Genomic DNA, 25,857 nt, shown 5'->3' on the forward strand with positions numbered 1-25,857 from the left:
AAATAAAATAATGTATATTTACTATTGTTATTGTAATTTGATTAAAACTACAGATATTTAAATTACTAAGCTGTTAAAAGCTGTAGGTACACGTGTTATATGTAACACTACAGTTCACTTTCTTCTATATTTAATCTACAGACCAGAGCCAGGCTCTCAGAATTCATCTTCTCATGTGTGCTGAATTACAGTCAGTACTACATATAGTACATCTGATATATAGTACATCTATAGTACTATAGTACATCTCGATGCTCAAACCTCAGTCACAGCAAACTGGTCATTAATCTGATCTGTAACATAAAAACACCAGTATAATCATGATCAGAAGTCCAGTGTAAGTTTGATCATGAATTGTTGCTGAATGTTGTGCAGTTCTTACTGTGAGCTCTGTAACATTTCACTCCCAGAATGAAGGTCACCAGCAGATACGGAGAAGCCAAGCCGCCACTGCACTACTGATCATCTTCAGCACTGACAGTGAAGCTTCTGTATATCAATCACAAAATACATAAACAAACACAAATCCAATATCAGAGTATAGACACTTTTTAAACTCATGTTACTTACTGTGATTTTATTCGTTGGAGTTAAAATGATGTGATCATATCTGGTTCAGTACCTGTACAGGTGAGTCTCTCTGTAGCAGAGCTGGTACTGATTTTGTTGGCTGCAGTGCAGTTCAGTGTAACTTCTTCTTCTTCTTCTTCTGGTGAGAGACTGAAGTTCAGCTGAGCTTCATCAGCATCTTTATATCCGCTCCACCTGTAGGAGACGCTCTCAGCTCCAAGTGCTTCACACCTCACATTAATCATACAGCTGTTTGTGGAGACCAGCCACGTCTGATTCTTCTCAATCTTAACGTTGGTAATAGGATCTAAAAAAATAAATTTAAATGTGTTAATTAAACAATACATTTATTACAAATGAATGATATAGCAGGGTCACTGCTTGACACAGGCAGTGTAAGATGTTGTACAGGGTGGCTATACAACCATGTGGTTGATAGTTTTTGGTTTGGTTAGAGGAACAGGAGCACCAACTAGCAAGTTATGTTAAATTAGAAAGCCTTTTCTCACTAAATGTCTGTTTATTGAGCTTTTTACATATAAGATGACTATTGCTCCTCCGCGCCACCAGATGTCCCTGCGGTTTAGTGGATGAGCAAACCCACAGATGAATTGCATGCAAGTTCCCAAATGACACTACTCAGCCAATCAAGTCTGTGCATACCTGGCGTTAAACATTGCGACTCTACAGCGCAGTGCAGACAGATGAGCGAGTTAGAGGCAAGTTACACATGAAAAGACGGTAGAGAGAAAAAGAATGATAGCAAACGTAAAGAAAATGAAGGGAGAGATACAGATGACTGCACCAGAGAAAGTTGAGCATCTGGAAAAGACAGATTCATTTATGTTCATACTTCCTACTGGGAGCTTTTAATTTTTAATTTTCTCTTATTTTAAAATGCAGCTCGACTTGTATTTAGTAAATGAGAAAATATTATACATATCACCAGTCATACAAATGTGTTTAGGTCTATGTTATGTGCCAATAAATATTTAAAAAAAAGTTTTTATATTGTACTGAATTCATTTAATTTAACAGTCAGGTACATGCAAATGTTGATACAACTACTAGGCTACTTAAATATATATCACACTAAATAGTTATGATCTTCCAGACCTTTGGACTTGGACTGTTTGTGACCTTTGACTTTGTGTATTGCCTAAATAAAACCTGCACCTGATTCCTAACGTTTCTCGTGAGTACTTCGTGACAGCTATGGCAGAAGAACAATTTAGACAGAAAAAAACATATAAGTGCCTAATTTTTAGTGCAGGCCACACCATCAACTGTACTGCATGGAAGTGGTTATGAGACTGTACGGGAGGAGAGCGGAAATGTGAGAATGTTGGGCTAGAGTTCAGTGTGGCTCCATCTTTGTGCTGGACAGTCAAACCGCACCCCAAACCCCTTTTATTAATTTACTTGTTTAGGAAAACAAAAATGTGAAACTGGCATTAAGAGAAAGCATGAGGATGATGCAGCTCAGTGATAAATTCAGTTCTGATTAAGGAAATCTCATCAGTTTGGGTCAGAACTTTCTTCAGCAGAGCAGGGGTTCACTCTGTATGAACCAAATCCATTGGGGGCACCAGTTTTAGGGTTGCTTTTGCTAGCTTGTTTCATTAAACATAATCAAATTAAAAATAAACTCATTTTTATAGGCAGTTATAGCTTAGCGGTTAAGATACTGGACTAGTAGGTAGAAGGTTGCTGGTTCAAAACTTACCACCACCTGGTTGGGCCCTTGAACAAGGCCCTTAGCCCTCAATTACTTAGACTGTATACTGTCACACTACTGTAAGTCACTTTGGATAAAAGCATCTGCTAAATAAAATGCAAAATTCATTCATTCATTTTCTTATCCGTTTAACCAATAAGGATCGTGGGGGGTGCTGGAGCCAATCCCAACTTTTCAATGGGTGCCCTAGTACCACCCTGGATGCGGCGCCATTCCATCGCAGGGCAGACACACACACCCACACACACTTATAGGGCAAATTCAGTGTCTCCAATTAACCTGACTGCATGTTTTTGGACTGTGGGAGGAAACCGGAACTCCTGGAGGAAACCCACGCAGACACAAGGAGAACATGCAAACTCCACACAGAGAGGACCCAGACTGCCCCACCTGGGAACTGAACCCAGGACCTTCTAGCTGTGAGGCAACAGTGCTACCCACTTAGCCACCGTGCCGCAATTAAATTCAAAATTATGACAAGTAAATCAAATCAACTTGAATTAAATAGGAACAAAATAAATTTGGCATTTTTTGCCACAAATATTAAAATGAACTTGGATGGATAGCTTCTGCTAATTTATGCTATGGATAGCCCTGCTTTTATTGAATTCTTTTAAATTAATTCTAAACACACTTACTCTGGATATAAACGTTAAACACTTGTGTATCAAGCTGCTCTTCAGGTCCATCTGACATCACAACATACTTCCCAGAGTCCTGGAGCTGAAGATCTTGCACAATTACTCCAACTTTATTACTGTCCACCTTTAATCTTCCACTAAACCGGGATGGTACAGATGATATATCACTGCCTGTGTATTCAGCAAAAGTGGTATGATTGAACTTCCAGTCAACAGATAACACAGATTCTTTGGGATATTTCAGAAAGAGATCCAGAGAGCTTCCAGCAGCTCTGTACAAGGTCTCTGTGTTCCCATCAGCCAACATGCACAAACCTGCAGAGGAGCACAAAAATAATATTAGTCTGTATGTCAGAAACTTTCAAGCAAAAGTTATCTTTAGGATTCTATGTGCAAACTCCAAGAAAGTTCTCAGGCCGCTATAAGCATTAATTCCAGAAAAGCTGTGACATCTAAATACAAACAGAAAAAAAGTGATCTGTCCAAACATCCATACAATATATTTAAAGTTTTTCCTTATTAACTAGGTGGCTAAGTGGCTAGCACTGTTGCCTCACAGCAAGAAGGTCCTGGGTTCGATCCCCAGGTGGGGCGGTCTGGATACTTTCCGTGTGGAGTTTGCATGTTCTCCTCATGTCTGTGTGGGTTTCCTCCCGGTGCTCCAGTTTCCTCCCACAGTCCAAAGACGTGCAAGTGAGGTGAATTGAAGACACGTATTTTTCCATGACTGCATTCAATATAACCTTGTGAACTGATACACCTTGTGTAACTACCGTAAGAGTGTAAAACCTGACGTTAAAAACCCTAATAAACAAACAAACAAATCTTATCAATGCTAATGTAAAAGAAGAAAGGCCTAGCAGTTTATAAAGATTATTTTTATTATTATGCTTCAGAAAATACTCCAGCACTATAAAACAGCATTCATTTCACATTTTTCATCAAAAAGTTTGATAAATAAATGACAAGGGCAAGCACCACTACTAAACATCCCTGTAATCCCTCAGTAATACTGCATTAAAACTCACAATGCTTCTGAATGTACTTTTTTGACAAACATCATCAATAAACACTTTTTTAATTTACTGTTGATTTACAAATGCAATATAAGGCAAAGCATTTAAGAAAAACACAACAGCCATTTATCATTTCACATACTGTCCCAGCTTTTTACAAAAGAACTATTGGAGCTTAATCTGAAAAAAGCACCACCTTTACACAATTTCAAAACACTCTTACCTGACATATGACGAGGGCTTAGATTTCCTCTAGCAAATACGTTTGTAGCATCATGGCACACACCTCCCACTTACTGCAGCCTTTTCCATAATCCCTCATGTATTTTTAAACCACAACATAAGGTTTATTTTACATAAGCTTATTTACTATAGGAACCGAGGTACTGTATTTATTCAGGTACATACCCTGAAGAATCCCAAACAGCAGCAATACAGAGGCAGGAATGTGGGATCCATGAAATCCTTGCATTGTTGTGAGAGTGGATAACGTCTCTTTCTACTGCAGCCTGACTGGTACGATTACAAAAACACTTCCTTTATCCCATCAGAAGTCTCTAAATGTACAAATGTTGTAGATGGTGAAAATGCATAAACAAGAGCGCAGTTCCTCTTAAGTAGCCTCCAGTCTGATCAGGTTTAAAAGCTTCTCTTCTTCTCAGAAATGGTGTTGTAGTTTATCTAACACACAACACAGAACACAGTTCATTACCACAGTAATTTCTCAATATTATTCACAAAGCTACATCTGATAAAACTGGTCAGTCATTTAAAGACCAAGACTAACAGACTGGGGTTAGATCTATACCCAAGCTTAGGTGTAGGTGTTTAGAAGACAAAGATTAAGATAAGCTGTGGTATCTCAGTGGTTCAGGTACAGGACTAGTAATTGTCAGTGTCCACTGTTGGGCCCTTTAGCAAGGCCCTTAACTCTCAACTACAACCCCAATTCCAATGAAGTTGGGACGTTGTGTAAAACATAAATAATAACAGAATACGATGATTTGCAAATCCTTTTTAACCCATATTCAATTGAATACACTACAAAGACAAGATATTTAATGTTCAAACGGATACTTTATTGTTCAAACGGAAACTTTATTGTTTTTTTTTTTGCAAATATTCACTCATTTTAAATTTGATGCCTGCAACACGTTCCAAAAAAGTTGGGACAGGGGCAACAAAAGACTGGGAAAGTTTAGGAATGCTCAAAAAACACCTGTTTGGAACATTCCACAGGTGAACAGGTTAATTGGAAGCAGGTGAGTGTCATGATTGGGTATAAAGGGAGCTTCCCCGAAAGCGAGGTTCACCACTTTGTAAACAACTGCGTGAGCAAATAGGCCAACATTTTAAGAACAACGTTTCTCAACGTGCAATTGCAAGGAATTTAGGGATTTCATCATCTACAGTCCATAATATCATCAAAAGATTCAGAGAATCTGGAGAAATCTGTGCAAGTAAGCAGCAAGGCCAAAAACCAACATTGAATGCCCATGACCTTCGATCCCTCAGGCGGCACTGCATTAAAAATCGACATCATTCTGTAATGGATATTACCACATGGGCTCAGGAACACTTCAGAAAACCATCGTCAGTGAACACAGTTCGTCGCTCCATCTACAAGTGCAAGTTAAAACTCTACCATGCAAAGTGAAAGCCATATATCAACAACACCCACGTCTTTTTCAGGGACGTCCCTGCTTATTTCAGCAAGACAATGCTAAGCCACCTTCTGCACGTGTTACAACAGCGTGGCTTCGTAGTAAAAGAGTGCGGGTACTAGACTGGCCTGCCTGCAGTCCAGACCTGTCTTCCATTGAAAATGTGTGGCGCATTATGAAGCGCAAAATACGACAACCGACACCCCGGACTGTTGAGCAACTGAAGTTGTACATCAAGCAAGAATGGGAAAGAATTCCACCTACAAAGCTTCAACAATTAGTGTCCTCAGTTCCCAAACACTTACTGAGTGTTGTTAAAAGGAAAGGTGATGTAACACAGTGGTAAACATGCCCCTGTCCCAACTTCTTTGGAACGTGTTGCAGGCATCAAATTCAAAATAAGTGAATATTTGCAAAAAAACAATAAAGTTTATCTGTTTGAACATTAAATATCTTGTCTTTGTAGTGTATTCAATTGAATATGGGTTGAAAAGGATTTGCACATTATCATATTCTGTTTTTATTTATGTTTTACACAACGTCCCAACTTCATTGGAATTGGGGTTGTACTTAAAATGTATACGGTCACAATTGTAAGTCACTTTAAATGCAGGTTTGCTGTTTTTATTCATGACATTTTAAAATTCTTTTATAAAAGAGGAGTTTCACAGTATTTTGTGATTTCTGGCATTTTTTCCTCTCTGACTACAATCGAGTTACTGACAAGTAATGTGATGAATTCTGTACATGAAGAAGTGGTGGGTACGTACTGCTTTCACAGCCATTTAATCTAGGCTAAAAAATACATAAACAAAAGCCCTGTGCGGGGGTGAATATCAAGTCCCCCTCATGTAGCTTCTAGTCTCGTTTGGTTTAGAAGCTTTATTTGTTCTCATGAATGGCATTGTGGTTTAGCTAACACACACACAGCTGTTAGAACTGAACAAGATATTGCATTAGTGATAAATCTACTCATTTAAAGACCAAGACAAACTTAGACCAACTTATACAGTGTTGGTGTAACAACCTTTGTGGGTTATTGTTGAATACACAGTGTGCATTAAACCACTGAAATATACACTGATGAGGCATAACATTATGACCACCTTCCTTATATTGTGTTGGTCATTCTTTTGCAGCCAAAACAAAAGGAAAAGAATATGTGATTCATCAGACCAGGCCACCTTCTTCTATTGCTCCATGGTCCAGTTCTGATGCTCACGTGCCCATTGTTGGTGTTTTCGGCGATCAACAGGGGTCAGCATGGGCACCCTGACTGGTCTGCGGCTATGCAGCCCCGTACACAACAAACCGTGATACACTGTGTATTCTGACACCTTTCTATCAGAACCAGCATGAACTTCTTCAGCAGTTTGAGCTACAGTAGCTTATCTGTGCATCAATGAGTCTTGGCCACTCATGATCCTGTCGCTGGTTTACCTCTGTTCCTACCTTGGACCACTTTTAATAGATACTGACCACTGCAGACCGGGACACAGAGCATCTCCAAAACTGCAGCACTTATGAGGTGTTCCCGGTCTGCAGTGGTCAGTATCTATCAAAAGTGGTCCAAGGAAGGAACAGTGGTAAACCGGCCACAGGGTCATGGCTGAGAATTTGGGGTGAATAACTGGGGTAGGAACCTTCAGGACCACCAGATGTCGCCAAAGTTTCCCTGAGCGAGAACAAATAGAACTGACAATAACTCACTCTGGACCTGACAGAACAGTTGGTGATTCAAACCCTGGATCTCGGTGTTAGTGGGCTAGAGCAGTTTAGGTCTGTAACACACACACACACACACATGAGATTTAATCAATTTAATCCATTATTATGTTCCTTAATTACTTTTTTATTCATCTTGAAACAAAACCCTCACCACCTTGATCAGTATCTCAGACCTTCTCATCAAACACAGAGCGAGTAATTACTCACACTTACACTGTTTTTCTGAGCATTTTTATTTACCTGACAAATTACAGAGACAATCACAGAGACATGTTCTCACTTACAAACTTAATTATGTTTTGTTAATATAAACAATTTTTAAATTTGACGCCTTAAACACACAAATAGTTGGGACAGAGGCAAAAATGTGTGAAAAGTTTACAGAATATTCAGGTTACACCATTTTAAAATGTTCCACAATGAGCAGGTGAATTCTTAACAGGTGAGGGAATCATGGTTGTTTGTTTATTAGGATTGTAACCTCATGTTTTACACTTTGGTTACATTCATGACAGGAACGGCAGTTACTCATTACACAAGATTCATCAGTTCACAAGGATCGAACCCAGGACCTTCTTGCTATGAGGCGACAGTGCTACCCACTAAGCCACCGTGCCGCCCTCATGGTTGATTGTAACAGGAGGATCCACCAAAGGATCAGTATTAACAAGCAAAGACGAGGTGTGGCTTACATTTTTGTTCTTATTTGTTTCATTTAGTAATAATACTGTCACTGTAAATATATTTACATCTTTTATTGTTACATTGTTGTTATTACTTGCACTGTTTTTCTTGAATTGTTATATGTATATCTGTAATTAATATAATGTATATTTACTATTGTTATTATTTTCTTTTTATTATATTTCCTGAATATGTAACTAAGCTTTGGTAATATGAATGTCCATATTATTCTTGAATTTGAATGGTCAGCCCATTTAAAAAGTACAATTTCCATCATTCTGTAGATTAAAAATACAGATATTTAATTTACTAAGCTGTTAAAAGCTCTAGGTGCATGTGTTATATGTAACACTACAGTCCACTTTCTTCTATATTTAATCTACAGACCAGAGCCAGCCTATCAGAATTCATCTTCTCATGTGTGCTGAATTACAGTCAGCACTACATATAGTACATCTGACCATAAGAAGAACCTGAATGGAAACCTTGAAAGCCAGACGCTCATCCCTCAGCTACAGCAAACTGGTCATTAATCTGATCTGTAACATAAAAACACCAGTATAATCATGATCAGAAATCCAGTGTAAGTTTGATCATGAATTATTGCTGAATGTTGTGCAGTTCTTACTGTGAGCTCTGTAACATTTCACTCCCAGAATGAAGGTCACCAGCAGATACGGAGAAGCCAAGCCGCCACTGCACTACTGATCATGTTCAGCACTGACAGTGAAGCTTCTGTATATCAATCACAAAATACATAAACAAACACAAATCCAGAATCAGAGTATAGACACTTTAAACTCATGTCAGTTACTGTGATTTTATTCATTAGAGTTAAAATGATGTGATCATACCTGGTTCAGGACCTGTACAGGTGAGTCTCTCTGCAGCAGAGCTGGTACTGACTTTGTTGGCTGCAGTGCAGTTCAGTGTAACTTCTTCTTCTGCTTCTGTTAGTGAGAGACTGAACTTCAGCTGAGCTCCATCATCATCTTTATATCCGCTCCACCTGTAGGAGACGCTCTCAGCTCCAAGTGCTTCACACCTCACACTAATCATACAGATTCCTTCAGACCCTATCTATGTTCAATAATCACACAGGTTATGGGGTCTAAATATATAGTAAAAAATAATTAACAATCACTGCAGTTTTATTAGCAACACACACACACACACACACACACACACACACACACACACACACACACACAATGATAGTCACCTTGAACAAACACTTCAAATTCTTGGTTTGGAAACTGTTGTTCAGGTCCTACTGCAACTATGGTGAACAATCCAGAGTCGCTGGGTTTAAGATCTTGTACAATTACTCCAATTTGACTTTGGTTCTCCTTCACCCTTCCACTGAACTGGCTTTCCACAAATAAATAATTACTGCTTGAGTACCTATAGAACGTTTTCTGATTGTATTCCCAGTTAACTAATGACACTGATTGTTTTGGATGGTTCAGTGATAAATCCAGGAAGCTCCCAGTAGCTCTGTAAACTGTCTCTCTCTCACCAGCCACAACCTCACACAGACCTGCAGAGGGTGAAACATAATAGATTGTAGCAGCGTCATTCTTCACCACAGACAGATTTTCAGATTTCTTGGATTCAATGGCATTCAGTGATGGTGAAGGACCAAAATTATTCAGTCCTGCTTTGAGAAATGTTCTTTTTTCTTGGTGAGCCATAAACCATCATTGCTCGTACAATGAACCTTTGGTGGATCCTCCCGTTTATAACCAATCATGATTTCCTCATCTCTTAACAATTCACCTGCTTATTGTGAAACGTTTCAAAACATTGTACCTTTAAAAGTGTAATTTTTCCTTTTGCTTCTCTCCCAAAACAGTGTTGTTACTCCCCTGCTTAACAAACTGCTCTGTTACTGAGTGATATAGGAAGGATTCACTACATCAAACTGATCTAGAGAACATCTGTGGAGGATTTACCTTCAGAACTTACAGCTGTTATGAAAAAAGGTTCTGTTCTCTTGACATCTCCACAAAGTCCAGGGGGTAACGTAGACAAAATCCATTATCAAACACTACATGCTACTGTGTATATTTTAAGTTGTTATTATTAAATTAAACTAGTATATAAAATGGGACTTGAACATCTGTAATTAAAACACAAACCCAGGACAAACTGCTAGTTATAAATAAATAATGTTGCATGAGTGGACATTATAACTACTGTAAATAATTCATAAAACGACAGGCCGACACCCTCTTCATACTTCTCTTCATATTTCTTCTTCTCTTCTGTCTATATGATGTAGTTATACAGGTACATACCCTGGAGAATTCCAAGCAACAGTATTCCACAGAGGGATGCACTGTGTCCATGAAATTTATTAAATTCTTGCATTGTTGTCGAAGTGAACGATTGTTTATTTCCTACTGCAGACTGGTGACTTACTTGAACACTTCCTTATTCACTAGGCATCTGATCCGCTCTATCAACACTGTAGCTGCTAAAATGCCACAAACTAACAGCTAATCATTGTGGTTTCCTTATTTATTTATAAGATTAAATACATTTTATTATCAGAATATATTTTTACATGAAGGATTCAGACTTGTTTGGAGCTTCTTTATCACCAAGTACAAATTTTATGCTATTCTTTTACATTTAGCTCTTATTCTTCTCTGCTGAGTATCAGTAACTCACTTCTCATTCTGATCAGCCCTGTACATGAGGAAGTGATGCTGCATGCTGTTTTAGCTCCAGGTTTGTGTGGGCTGATATGCAGACGCGTCTCTACATTAAGCTCACTAGATGTTACTGTGGAGCAGTGAATGACATGATGAGATTCTGGGTTTTATTACATTTTACAACTTATATTTTTACTTTTCAGGTAATAAGAAACAGTAATTATATACAGCATTATTGTGCACATCATGTACTAAAATATTTTCAAGTCATTAACTCACCAAACTTGGCAGTGATTAAAGTTAAAACTGTAGCGCTGTCTGATACGTTTATACATTCATTTATTCTTGTTTGTTTTACTCCTTACTTAAAACATCTTACACTTGCAAGATAAAACTATCAAAATTCAGTTGTACTTGAGTAAAAGTACAAGTATCTTACCAAAAATTCACTTTGCTAGAAGTTAGTCCTCCTAGAATATTACTTACGTTTGAAAGTATTTGATGTTTAATGTACTTAAGTATCAAAAATAATTGTCTGATATTAAATGTACTTAAGTCTTAAAAGTAGAAGTACAAGTAAAGGCTGTTAATAAAAAAAGGTCAGAATATTAAAAAATTATGAAGCTTGTTCATTTAAGCGCATAAACCACCTTAACAATGCAGTAAAATCCTTAAAATAGTAACTCACCATATTTGCTAAATATGACTGGTCATTTTGAGGACAAACATTCAGTCACATAAGAGATTGTTGTTTCCTTTAAAAAATAAAAAGTAGTTTAATCCATTAATATTTTAATATTGTATTATTATAAAAATATAATTCTGTAGCATCTCACAACATTAACATTTATTATTTAGAAAAGTTCAAGTATTCAGAGAAATCAGTTTATTAAGGGTGCAGCTTCACCTTCTGATGGAAATGGGGTATTAATCTTCAGCTTTATCAGTAAAGTATATATCACATTTTCATTTCATATTTATGTTTACCACTGCTGTATCCTGGTCAGGGTCATGGGGGGTCCGGTTCTCTCTGGACTAACTGGGCACAAAGCAGTAACTGTTAAGCTGGCAGTAAACCAGTAAAAGGTTTTTCGGAACCACAAACATGATTCTGAGGTACGATTTAACAGGTTTATTAAGGCAACAAGGAAGGGACGTGGAATAAGCAGCGAGGGAACCAGGAGGTTAGGAAGGAGGCACCGGCAGGGAGACTGGAGGCTGGAGAGAGGACAGGTGGTGAGGAGCAGGGGATCCAGGAGAGTGAAGGACTTGTGTCCAGGAAAAAATACAACCGACTAGAGTTACAAAACTAAGTAGTGATGTTGCGAGTGATACTGGTGGGCGGATTGATCCAAATATCAATATTGTCAATACCAACGTTGGTATTGGTATCAGATCGAGACAAGTGTGATGGGATCAATACTTTAGTTTTACTTTTTCTCTGCTACATTCAGTACGTTTCTCCTGTTTCATCAGAAAGTAAAGATCATGTCTGTACAGACTCACTCCTCTCACATCTTACACACACTTCGCTCCTTCCCCTCCTGCTCTGCTGTGTTTTGTTGTGGTAGTACGTTGTACGTTGGTTGGCATTAGAAGATTGTAAGTTTTTGAATACTTTGCTTTGCAGATACAGAAATAGAAATTTTATGGAAATAATAGTGTAAATTATACGTATGTAAAGTACAAATGCACCTTACGCACTTTGCGCACCCTACGCAAATAAATCTGTGCATGCGCAGTGAGGCTTTTATTCCGTGTGTTTGTGTTTTGGTGAATGAGAACTTTTTCTTTTGACTTTCATAAGAATCATAACATCATAACAAGCTCAAAGTCCTCATCCTCTCGACTTGACCCAGTCCCCACCCATCTTCTTCAATGCTGTGTCTCTGTGCTATCAGAACCTATCTGTCACCTAGTGAATCTTTCACTCTCCTCTGGTTATGTTCCTGTTCCATTAAAAACTGCTGCTGTTACTCCGATCATTAAGAAACCTGACCTGGACAGGTCAGTTCTGAGTAATTTCAGGCCTATTTCAAACCTTCCCTACATTTCCAAAGTCCTTGAAAAAGTCGTGGCTTCCCAGCTTCTTGACTTTATGAACTCTAATGAACTCTTCGAAAAATTTCAATCTGGCTTTCGTTCTCACCACAGCACAGAGACTGCTCTTCTGTGTGTCCTAAATGACCTCCTTTCATCTGCTGATTCCGGTTGTGCGTCCATTTTATTGCTCCTGGACCTCACTGCTGCCTTTGATACAGTCAACCATAGCCTTCTTCTAACTCGGCTCACTGAGATTGGTCTCTCAGGGACTGTGCTATCCTGGTTTAATTCGTATCTGACTGACAGGCATCAGTTTATCGCAATCAGGAATTATGTATCGGATACAGTGTCCATCAAGCAAGGTGTTCCTCAGGGGTCCGTCCTTGGTCCCCTTCTCTTTATTATCTATATCCTCCCACTCGGCAACATTTTTCGCAGGTACAAGTTAAATTTTCATTGTTATGCTGGCGACACTCAGGTTTATCTTAGTTTCAAACCGACAGATCCTTTTCCTCCCGCTCACCTAACTAGGTGTCTTAATGAACTAAACTCCTGGCTTCGGGCAAATTTTCTTTTACTGAATGCTCGGAAAACAGAGTTTCTAATTACTGGTACAAAGTCCACCGTCCACTCTCTCTCTAACGCTGTCCTTTCTATCAATGACATCATAATCACACCCTCAGACACTGTCCGCAATCTCGGTGTTCTGTTCGATCCCCTTATGTGTTTTGAATCGCACATAAAATCTCTATCCAGGTCTGCATTCTTCCATCTCCGCAACATCGCGTGTATCCGCCCTCTACTGTCCTCTGCGGCAGCTGAGATGCTGGTCCATGCCTTTGTGACTTCTCGGCTGGACTATTGCACTATTGGACTATTCTTTGCTCCATGGGCTTCCCTTTAAATCTATACGCCCCTTGCAAATAGTCCAGAATTCTGCTGCACGGATCTTAACCCATACAAAGAAGTTTGATCACATCACCCCAGTCCTGGAGCAGCTTCACTGGCTGCCCATTACCATGCGCATAAAGTACAAAATTATACTTCTCACCTATAAGGCACTCCATGGGTTGGGTCCCCGTTATCTTTCAGACCTCCTAAAATTATACAGTAACCTAAGGTCATCAGATGCCGGTCTCCTAGTGGTCCCCAGGTTCCGATCTTTCAGTGTTGCTGCCCCTGCGCTTTGGAACTCTCTTCCATCCACGTTACGGTCTACTACTTCTCTATCCAAATTTAAAACTTTACTAAAAACCCATCTCTTTTCTCTGCACTTTTCCCCTTCCTCCCCTGCTATTTTGGTGTGATTGTTATTTTTTGTTATTTTTGTTTGTAAAGCGACCTTGAGTTTTTGTGAAAGGCGCTATATAAGTGTAACTTATTATTATTATTATTATTATTATTATTATTATTATTTGTGCTAATAAATGTAAACAGAATAGCATCGATTTTTTATTTTAAATTAACAAGGACACGTGTATTCGGTCACTATTAAAAATTGTGGTACGAGTTAGCCGCTTTGTGGTGATACGCCATGATGGTAACGTTGTGAGAAAGTAAAGCACCGGAAACAAGAAATCTAAGCTTTAAACATCTGAATTTATTTACAACCCTACTGAGAGCAGCTAGGTGCTCACAATGTATTTATTACAATAATACACCTAAAGATCATGAAAAATCATTTAGATTTAGCAATTTGATGATGCATCTACCTTTATTATTAAAAAGTATTAATATCGATGATACTAGCCCTGTATTTACATTTTCAGCATTTAGCAGACGCTCTTATCCAGAGCGACTTACAGAAGTGCTTCTATAGTGAACATTTCATTTCTCAAGTTTAGGTAAACAACAGTCGAAGAACACAAATCTGCTAGAACTGTATTTACTTGGTATAGGATCAATACCAAATTTTGCAGTGACTCTGAATCTTGTGTAAAAAAACAAACAAAAACAAAGCAGTAGTTTTAAAGCAGTGTATCAATGCTTGATTCGTTTAATCGCATTCATGTGACCAGTGATGACTGAAGCCTCGTTCTGTATCGAATCATGTGACTATTTTGCCCCGGTTCAAAAGGACCGCGAACCCCACTTGGGGTTTTGACCTGTTTTGAGTGTTATCAAGGGTAGTTGTGGCACTGAAACCTTCTTTCAGTTGAGTGTCTGTGATGGCACATGTGAGGTAACAGCCAAGGTATAGAAAAGGAAAGTACAGTTTATTTGCTATTTGAATTATTATTATTTATGTAATATAGAATGTAAAAATGAAATTAAGATTTTCCTCTGGGATTAATAGTGATTTTTGGTATTCCTTATGTAGCATTTATTTAAGATAAAACACCACTCATATGATGTGTTCAGCTGGGTAGTGTGAGCAATGTGTCCCTCTAAAGTTTAAATTTAACCTAAAGATTATTTGTTTTTAATGTATTTTTTTTACAAAGACATCCCTCCAAATATGTCTGTCTATCTCTCTCTTCCTCTCTCTCTCTGCCTGCCTGTCTGTCTCTCTCTTCTTCTTTCTGGTTTGTTGTTCACAATAATGGTACATACTTAGAGAAGACCTGTTATATATTACATCTTCAGGTACCAGAAAACAAATAATTGATGATGCCTTGGTTAACATGATTGTGTTTATTTTTTTATAATAAACACGAGACGTTTTGAATGTTGACTTTATTAAATCAAAGAAGCTTCACTCCAAATTAGGGTACAATGCACTACTTGGTTTGACCACGGGAGGCCGCCACTGTGCAGCATTTTCAAAAGCTTCAAGGAATGAATCCTTTCCGAAGCAGTTTGCAGGAAAAGCTTCATTACTTCAGAACGCTTCGTTTTGCCATCACTAAAACTAAGGTTATCTGAGAGGTTCTCACAGCGGCGTCAACGGACGATTTGGGTAACTGCTGGGTAATGAGGAGTGGAGCGGAAACAGGTGAGTCTAATTAGCAGAAGACGACCTCTACTGGCTGAGCATTTGGGGTGAATAACTGGGGTAGTAACCTTCAGAACCACCAGATGTCACCAAAGTTTCCCTGAGCAAGAACAAATAACTCCTGAATAACTCACTCTGCACCAGACAGCACAGTTGGTGATTCAAACCCTGGATCTCGGGTTAGTGGGCAAGAGCAGTTGTGAAGTCTGTGACTTTATCATCAATTACAGAGGTGCGGCTCGGTGGGTAGCGCTGTCGTTTCACAGTAAGAAGGTCCTGGGTTCGATCCCCAGGTAAGGCGGTCCGTGTACTGATATTCAAGTATTCAACGTGATTAATAACTGCCACTAGAGTCATTAGCATATTGATTGTAATGTAGGGATAACAAGGAACAAGACGTAAAATAAACGACACGAGGTTTACAGAACAAGGTTGTTCATTTCATTTATTTATTAAAGGTTAATGAACAAAACAGTCCAGGTCCTTTCTCTGTGTAGTTTGCATGTTCTTCCCGTGTCCGCGTGGGGTGAGTTTCCTCCTGCTCTCTGTAGCAGAGCTGGTACTGACTTTGTTGGCTGCAGTGCAGTTCAGTGTAACTTCTTCTACTGTTGGTGAGACTGAAGTACAGCTGAGCTTCACAGTATTCTTGTGCACATCATGTATTAAGATGTTTTTAAGTTATTAATTCACCAAACTTGGCAGTGTTTAAAGTTAATTCAATTGTATTAATAATGTTAATATTTTTATTTTATTACTTAATTATTTTCATTGCAAGAAGATTTAAAATGGTAAAACAGGAGTCTTGTGATATAAGCAATATAAAAGGATCATTTTTGCTCATCTTCTGCTACTGCTGTAGATTCTTCGCTTGTATTTACATAAAACCATAAAATGTATGTGAACTAGTTCAGGGGGTAGGTAACATCAACAAATCTATATATGTACACTACATGCTACTGTGTACCTTTTTTTTCAAAACTGAGAAAAAGAAAATAAATGAGACCCAGACTCTATAAAAAAAAACAAAAAAAAAACCTGGGCTAAACAAATGCTAGTTAAAAATCAATCTTGTTGCATGAGTGAACATCATTGCTAAACTTCTTCTCTTTTTTCTATATGATGTATTTTTACATACCCAAAAGAATTCCAAGCAACAGTATTCCAAAGAGGGACACACTGTGCCCTGTTTGATGCAGTTCTTCTACATACAGTGAGGAAAATAAGTATTTGATACACTGCCGATTTTGTAAGTTTTCCCACCGACACAGAATGGAGAGGCCTGTAATTTTTATCGTAGGTACACTTCAACTGTGAGAGACAGAATCTAAAAAAAAAATCCAGATAATCACATTGTATGATTTTTAAATAATTAATTTGCATTTTATTGCATGAAATAAGTATTGGATCACCTACCAACCAGCAAGAATTCTGGCTCTCACAGACCTGTTAGTTTTTCTTTAAGAAGCTCCTCCTATTCTGCACTCATTACCTGTATTTATTGCACCTGTTTGAACTTGTAACCTGTATAAAAGACACCTGTCCACACACTCAATCACACTCCAACCTCTTCACCATGGCCAAGACCAAAGAGCTGTCTAAGGACACCAGGGACAAAATTGTAGACCTGCACAAGGCACAACAGCTTGGTGAGAAAACAACAACTGTTGGTGCAATTATTAGAAAATGGAAGAAACACAAGATGACTGTCAATCTTCCTCAGTCTACTGCTCCATGCAAGATCTCACCTCGTGGGGTAAGGATGATCCTGAAAAAGGTCAGGAATCAGCCCAGAACCATATGGGAGGAACAATTACAATTATAAATGTTTACTACAGCTAACATTTCACAATACACCTTTTAAAGATTATACACAACCAATCAGATATGTCTATAGAAAATGTCTCATTAAGTAAACTATATGTACAACATTTACTTGACACATCTATTGATAATGATTGCCTTTTAGAATAATAATTTAAAAAAGTGATAGTTATTGAAAATCATCATACAATTTACATTAATAAAAATATTGTAAAGTAATTTATAATCACCTAAACTATTAGCCAACTATCTTAAAAATGGCCCTGTGGGACTGCTGAGGCATGTAAGCTGTTTCCTCTGAATGTAGCGTGGTTGTGTAGAGGATAGGTTCACCTTGAAGAGATCAGGCTGTACTCCAAAATGGATTTTATGCCCCCAAATAGGATGTTTTATTAGCACCACGATACACGAAAAAGAGAAAAGAAAAACTGTGCAAAAAGAAAACTAAACAAATTTAAATCATCAAATACACTTCGGGATTATTACAGCTTATTTAGCCCCAATTAGCAATCCTTTTTATAGTTACCTGACTTAACAGCAGTCAGGTTTAAGGTAATAGCACCCTGGCCACTCTCCCACAGCATGCATCATCCACCATCTTTAAACTGTCCCATTTTCTCTCCATTTAGCCCCTAAACCCCGCCCCTACCTTGCAGGACTGAACCATTCTGAGGCTGGTGGGGTTACATAGATATATCCATATATAACAAAAACAAACACAAACACAATACACATACCATTCGCCATATCACCACATCCCATTTACCAGTAAATATATTCTGCTCTGGATATTTTACTTTGCAGACTCCTGGCAGCTACCCTCCTCCTTTCTACAACATGGCCGTGGGCTCTCTCGGCCAGTATAAAGGAAGCCCTGGAAGGTGCCGGCTCTTTCCCTAAGGAGCTGTATAATAGACAATCTACGGTAAGTAACTGTGCACACTTATATACATATAAACATAACCTAGGTTTATTTTCATAGTGTTCCTTCAGAATCTTGAGGCAGGCTATCTGACCTCATCACAGGTCCTTAATAAAACTAAATTACTGCAGTTATGTGTGTGCTAACTTGGTGCATATACACAGTTACACATTTTGGACACACCTGATTTAATTAAATTTATTAAGTTTAGAAAGATAAGCAACCCAAATGCTGAGCAGATTTGGAAAATGTGTTAAAAATACTGATTGAAAATCAAGTTTGTTGCCGTCAAGCCAAAAGGTGGCGGATATGAGTAAATTTGTTTACCACTTTGTGAGGTCTTCACTTATATATTACTTTATATTACGCTATATTACTTTATTATTATTTAATAAGCTATAAAATACTTTAATTTTATTCAATGTATTTATTGATCTATATGGGCAAACTTCTGACTGGTGTTGTCTGGTAATGTTTGATCAAACTGATTTTAAACTGCATTGCATTAGCATACATCATGTTAAGAAAACTTAAAGTTTAATTTAAAGTTTAATTTAAAATCAAATAATTCATAAATGTTGTATTGCCTATAGCTGGCACAGCAGTGTAATGCGCTAGCTCTCATTACTGCTCTCACATTTGTACATACCTATACATACCTATATACCCTTGTTTCTGGTAAGTGCATAATTTCATATTTATCACTACTTTACCAGTATATTAGTTTCGTTGGATTCATTTGTTACGAGAAAACAAACTTGTAATTTTATCAACACCCCCTTTCATATATCTTAATGCTGCATAAGTTTTTCCTTCTGATTCAGTATCAATTTTCCTCAGCTCCTTAAGGTTTTGAGCACAGCTGTACAATCCAGTTTCCTCAGCTCGTGGGATCAAGAAGTCAAGAGACTCAATAATGTAAGCAGAGTCAGGTTGTAGGGCAATGTCACACAGTGTCTGTATGATAGCATATGCTTCTTCTACCAGTTTGATCCTTCTATTTTCTAAATCAGACAAAGCTTTTTGGAGTGTTTTCTCTATCCTTTGCATATCTGCTTCCCTTTTCTTGTTGCTTTCAATGTCAGTTTTCACATTTTCATATACCTTTAAATCAAACCTGATACCTGCTGCTGCTGCTGCTGCTGCATCATCCTGGTTTTCACTTAGTTGTTTCAGACTATTGTAATTTATTACTTCATCTGTGTGTTTATTAACATATTTTATGTTCTCTTTTTTATGCTTAGCGTAGTGGCACTTGTGTGTGCATACAGTGCAGTGGTCATTCCTCATGACCCAGCAAAGCTTAGCTGTGGGGGCACACCAGCAGTTGTACTCATGACAATTCTCCTGACAGACAGAGCAGTAAGTCACCTTTCTGTCCCACCATGAAGCATCACAAATGGGAACTTTCTCTTTGTGACATTTAGTGACTGTAAAGGTAAAATTTTCACTCTTCAGAATTTTATCCCTGTTTTCACTGATGGCTTTCTGAATCTGTATCTGTTCATTCTTTTTCTTCTCAGTGTACTCAATGCGGTCATTTAGATTAGAAATGCAAGCTTTAAGTCGCCCTCGCTCAGTCAGGAGGGATTCAGTTTGTTCCAGACTTTTTCTGTTCTGTTTTTCCAATGTGCAAAGAAAAGCCATAAAACTACGTTCTTTCAGTTCCCAACATTTCTGTAGAGTTTCTTCATCATTTCCTGTACTGTCCTCATCAACTTCATAATTATTAAATTAAAAAAAATCAGGGTTATTTGCTTTGTTTTTCCTGCAGGGAATCTTTGCTTTTTTTATGGCATTAATTGCATTTTTAGGAAACAATCCATCTGAGTGTGTGGCAAAAATCACAATGTTGTTCTCTATGTCTTTACCAAATAAAGACAGAACTGCATCAAAGATGTAATGCTGCCTGTCAGAGAGTCGATTCTCAGACGCCTTCACTACCAAACACACAGCATCGATCTCTTTTACTCCAGTTTCATGATTAAACAGTTTGTACAGATTTTCAGCGATCTTTTCATCAAACTGTATCCCATTGGTAGCTCCATAACCTGGAGTGTCGATGATGGTAAGAGAGATTGGACTGTCATGGACAAAGACCTCATAGACAGTGACTTTATTTGTTTGACTTTCTGTCTGATCTGACATTTGGTTTGTAGTTTGATTTTCTTCACTTTCATCTGTAATTTCAAACCAGATGTGATCTGTGAACTTCACCCCGAGAATGTGGTTTACCAGTGAATTGATCAGAGTGGTTTTGCCTGTTCCAGTTTCTCCTACCATCAGTATAATTTTGTTTTCCATTTTGATGTCTCGCTGTCCAAATGTCCATTTTCTTACTGAGCCGTCTTCATTTAGGTTACTCCTGGTTGTGAGCAGACGATACAGTGGAGGTGGACCTTGCCTGATTACTTTACTCTTCTGGATTAAATCATGTACAGTCAATGATGTCTCCTGACATCTGTTAAACCCAATAAAGAGATACATAATTGTGTTATATACAAACCCATTTTTGGGGACAAAAACAGTAAGAAAAATGTAAATAAAACCGGACAGCAATGATTTTCAAATCTTTTTAACTATGTTTGATTGTTTGAAAACAATGCAAAGACAATACATTTAATGAATTCAATTTGTTCTTTCCGTGTCTGTGTGAGTTTCCTCCGGGTGCTCCGGTTTCCTCCCACAGTCCAAAGACGTGCAAGTGAGGTGGATTGGAGATACTAAATTGTCCACGAATGTGTTTGATATAAACTTGTGAACTGATTAATTTTGTTTAATAAGTAACTACCATTTCTGTCATGAATGTAACCAAAGTGTGTAAAACATGATCAATCCTAATAAATAAATAAATATTAATGTATTAAACATAATAAAAATGTAAATATATATGCACCTATTCAATACTGGATAGCAGCAACACATCACCTTTTTAGTGAGTCTAATAAGTCAATTATTTTCCATTCTTGCTTTATATATTACTGCTGCACAATGGTAGTGTTATGTGTTGCACTGGGAAACAACTGCAGGCAGACCACTCTAGCACTTGCATTCTCTTACTACAGAGCCACACTTTTGTAAAATGCAGAATGTAGCTTGGCACTGTCTTGCTGAAACAAGCAGGGATGTCCTAAAAAAAGATGTCTACATCGCTCAATATGTGAATGTACAACTCAGTGATAATGGTTCAATGGCAGTTGTGCAAGTTACCCATGCCTATATTAGGCAGCAAGTGAACATTTTATCCTCAAAGTTGATGTTAGAAGAAGGAAAAAATGGCGAGTGTGAGGATCTGAGCGAGTTTTGCTGAGGACCAAATTGTGATGGCTAGACGACTGGGTCAGAGCATCTCCAAAACTGCAGCTCTTGTGGGATGTGGCACTTTGTAGATTCTACAATTACTGACTGTAGTCCATCTGTTTCTCTACTTACTTTGTTACTCCCTTTCATGCTGTTCTTCAATGGTCAGGACCCCCACAGGACCCCCACAGAGCAGGTATTATTTAGGTGGTGGATCATTCTCAGCACTGCAGTGACACTGACATGGTGGTGGTGTGTTAGTGTGTGTTGTGCTGGTATGAGTGGATCAGACACAGCAGCGCTGCTGGAGTTTTTAAACACCTCACTGTCACTGCTGGGCTAAGAATCGTCCACCAACCAAAAATATCCAGCCAACAGCACCCTGTGGGCAGCGTCCTGTGACCACTGATAAAGGTCTTGAAGATGATCGACTCAAACAGCAGCAATAGATGAGCGATCGTCTCTGACTTTACATCTACAAGGTGGACCAACTAGGTAGGAGTGTCGTGGACGGTGAGTGGACATTTGAGTGGACTTAAGTGGACATTTAAAAACTCCATCAGTGCTGCTGTGTCTGATCCACTCATACCAGCACAACACACACTAACACACCACCACCATGTCAGTGTCACTACAGTGCTGAGAATGATCCACCACCTAAATAATACCTGCTCTGTGGTGGTCTTGTCTTGTGGTCTTCCTGACCATTGGAGAGTGTTGTAGAGAAACAGATGGACTACAGTCAGTAATTGTAGAACTACAAAGTGCTTCTATATGGTAAGCGGAGCTGAAAAATGAACAGTGAGTGTAGAAACAAGAAGATGGTTTTAACGTTAAGGCTGATTGGTGTGTCTACATATCAGGTATAGCAGTATTGCTGAATTTTTAGTCATCTTAATGTCAATGCTGGAAGAAGAATAGTGCTCCAACCAAAAATATAAAGCCAAGTCATGTGATCAGAAAGTGTCCACTAATAAAATAGTCATGGAAGATTGACATGTTGTGCATGAAATAAGCAATAAGCTCTAGTCTCTAAATGTACATAGATTTTTGTCTTCAGAAAATGGTTTTATATATGTGTGGAGTTTATTTTTTGTGTGTAGTTTGCATGTTCTCCCTGTGTTTGCGAGGGGTTTCTCTTGGTGCTCAGTTTTCTGTACCAAACAATCATCTTTAATATGTTGACTTACCCAGTAGCCATAATGATGATGATGTGGTAGTTTGAGACAAGTCAGCCAGGATTTCAGCAAAGCCAAATAAACCTGTAAATTAAATTTCCATAATCACTTGAACATGTGGACACTGCAGTCCAGTAATTTTATACAGTGCATTAGTGTATTTATACATGTTTGTGCTTTAAATACATGTGATTTGAAGATAATGCAAGTTAAAAAGTAAGCTCAAACTATATTAACCTTTGGAACATTTTTAGCCATAATAATTATTAACTAAGCTTAATTCCACCAATACAGTAGTTTGGTTACTTTTCCGATCCCCCCATCCCTAACCCGTGGCTAGCCGTGTGACTATGTTATGTTTGTTATGTTTTTACATGTGCTTGTGTGCTATAAGGGGCTGTTTTTTTCGTGTTACCATAATGTGCTCCTAAAGGGAGCACAATCTGGTTGCTGTTTTTTTTTTTTTACTTTCCCAATGTGTTCATTATTTCTTGTTTCTTCGAAAGATGGCGCCGGTGAGTAGGCTGCCGTCATGACTGATCCGTAAACTACTGTGGCGGAGCAGTCACTAAAGAATTTCACTGCCAGTTGTACTGTGTATGACCATGTATGTGACAAATAAACCCTTGATTGATTGAAATAGGATCACCAGCTTAGTGATACATTCTGGGTTACCAGAGTAGTCAGTGTACAGCTTGTATAGCAGTGTAGATTTACTTTCTTTTGAAAATAACTCAACACACAGACATTAATGTCTGAATAGCTGCTACATAAGTGAGTACACCCCACAGTGAACATGTCCAAATTGTGCCCAAATGTGTGAAAATTTTGTGTGACCACCATTATTATCCAGCACTGCCTTAACCCTCTTGGGCATGAAATTCACCAGAGCTTCACAGGTTGCTACTGGAATCCTCTTCCACTCCTCCATGATGACATCACGGAGCTGGTGGATGAACTCCTCCACCTTCCACTTGAGGATGCCCCACAGGTTTGGTGGGGGGTGGGGGGGGGGATCGGGTCGTTATCGTGTTGGAATACTTCCCTGTGGCCCAGTTTCCGAAGGGAGGGGATCATGCTCTGTTTCAGAATGTCACAGTACATGTTGGAATTCAGGTAAAACATAAGAGGCGCTGCATCTAATACGAACAACACAGATCGCTTTTAGAGAACTTTTGTTTGCACTTGCACATGAATGTGTTTAACCATCGATCTAACTTAGAAGTTTGTTTTATTTTGTAGTAACGAGTACGAATTTGCATATGGCAAATGTATCGAAGTAAAAGTTTATTTTTTCTTCAAAAAATGTAGTGGAGTAAAAGTAAAAGTTACCAAAAAATGTTTATACTCAAATAAGGTACAGATACTCTGTTACTTTACACCACTGGCCATAATTTTCTTCACCACCAAAGTAATAACAATCTATTTATCTATTGAGAAATATAAATATTTATTGTATATTTTTGGCCCAAAGGTTTTTGTCAAATTTTTAATCAATCAAGCAATCAGTCAATCAATTAATTAATAAAAAACTATACAAATATACTTCTATGTATATACTACTTGTTGAATTGAATGTGTTCTAATCATATTATGACTTTCTTTATCTATTTATAGATGTGACTACACTGGTAATGAGTGCTAGATTATGTGTGAAAATGTAGAAGAGTTGCTTAACCTACCTGTATTGTGAGGATGTAAACTGATAAAAATGTTCTGCAGTAATGGAGCAAACACACTCAGTTCTTCAACCAGTGAGAATAACTCATAACTCTGGCGCTTAAATAAAAGCCATTCTTTACTTTCACTTTCAATAACATCACATGGTTTCTGGGAAATCAGCTATTTGTTTTTGGTTTATGTATTGAGGTGGTGAATGTATTTGTTTTTGTGTAGCCAAAACAAATATCAGCCACACAATAATGTGAGCAATCGGCCTGTGACACCCTATTCCAGATGAACTGCATTTCCCTAGGTGTTCCAGTTTTAAGCACACAGTGTTGTGGTCACCTGTTTGTTTCAGAAGTACATTTTAATAACTACAGTGTAAACTCTAAAACTCAAAATTAAGTTCTAAAACTAGTAACGACACAGCAGTTGTTTAAAATGATTTTTCCTACTTTAAAGACTTTTACATTCTATCCCTATCACCTAATGTAAATTTTAACTTCTGGTTACAGAAAATAGCTGATTCCCCAGAAACCATGTGATGTTATTGAAAGTGAAAGTATAGAATGTTATATAAAAAAGCTCCAGCTTATATTATTCTGTTTATTATTGCTTATTATTATTATTAATGGCTGAAGAACTAAGCGTGTTTGCTCCTTTATGAGTTGAGTTGTTGTACAATCATTGTTTTACTTACCACTGACATTCCCACAATACAGGTATTTTAACAACTTATTTTTTATGTTTTCACAAATAAACTGGCAGTCAAGACTCTTGAATTGATCGAATGATTACAGAACCATTAAGAAATGGATTAGTCACATTTATAAACAGTGAAGAAAAGGTTCTATCATAATGTATTTAATTTAGTGATGATGAAAATGCCATTTTGTTCATTGACAAGGCATCCTAATTTCTTGATGGTTAAATTAGTTGATGATATAATATAGAGCTGCTTTACCTAAATCCATTTTCCAAGACTGGGAGGCAAATACAAAGAGTCATCATATAAAAAGAAATTTGTATAGAAGGTAAGATCTGTTGCAGGAACACATAAAGAAACTCCTGCTTTTGGTTTGTCTTTGTTTTCAGCAGCAAATTTAAGGAGCTTTTTTAGCACAGCCACAACTACACTAATAGCAGTATGAAGCATGCTTGACTGTGTACAGTGATATCTTTGTTCCAGCAGCTTTTAATTTATGGAAGTCTATTGTACCATCTACTGTACATAGTATTGAAAAAATGCATGTGTTGGACTGGCCTGTCTGCAGTCTAGATCTGTCTCCTGC

The 25,857-nt window shown here is 37.9% G+C and overlaps 1 protein-coding gene, 1 long non-coding RNA gene and 2 pseudogenes across 2 annotated transcripts; 1 reads left to right on the plus strand and 3 right to left on the minus strand.

The window, feature by feature from the left end:
• Window positions 1-255: 255 nt before the first annotated feature.
• Window positions 256-4,195, minus strand: LOC134311972 (uncharacterized; annotated as a pseudogene).
• A 4,347-nt stretch (window positions 4,196-8,542) lies between these two features.
• LOC134311974 (uncharacterized) lies at window positions 8,543-9,735 on the minus strand (annotated as a pseudogene).
• A 6,975-nt stretch (window positions 9,736-16,710) lies between these two features.
• On the plus strand, window positions 16,711-21,244 carry LOC134312470 (uncharacterized). Its single transcript, XR_010011551.1, has 5 exons — window positions 16,711-16,889; window positions 18,305-18,425; window positions 19,263-19,340; window positions 19,667-19,784; window positions 20,781-21,244. It is a non-coding gene; the product is annotated as an uncharacterized LOC134312470 (long non-coding RNA).
• LOC134312469 (uncharacterized) lies at window positions 17,862-22,984 on the minus strand. The gene is made up of 2 exons (XM_062994448.1): window positions 22,913-22,984; window positions 17,862-20,883 (listed from the first exon to the last, which is right to left on the minus strand). The coding sequence occupies exon 2, from the start codon at window positions 20,067-20,069 to the stop codon at window positions 19,158-19,160; it is 912 nt and encodes a 303-aa protein (XP_062850518.1). The 5' UTR covers window positions 20,070-20,883; window positions 22,913-22,984; the 3' UTR covers window positions 17,862-19,157.
• Between the last annotated feature and the right edge of the window lie 2,873 nt (window positions 22,985-25,857).

This window comes from Trichomycterus rosablanca, chromosome 4, assembly GCF_030014385.1.
Source record: "Trichomycterus rosablanca isolate fTriRos1 chromosome 4, fTriRos1.hap1, whole genome shotgun sequence".
Classification (NCBI taxonomy): Eukaryota; Metazoa; Chordata; class Actinopteri; order Siluriformes; family Trichomycteridae; genus Trichomycterus; species Trichomycterus rosablanca.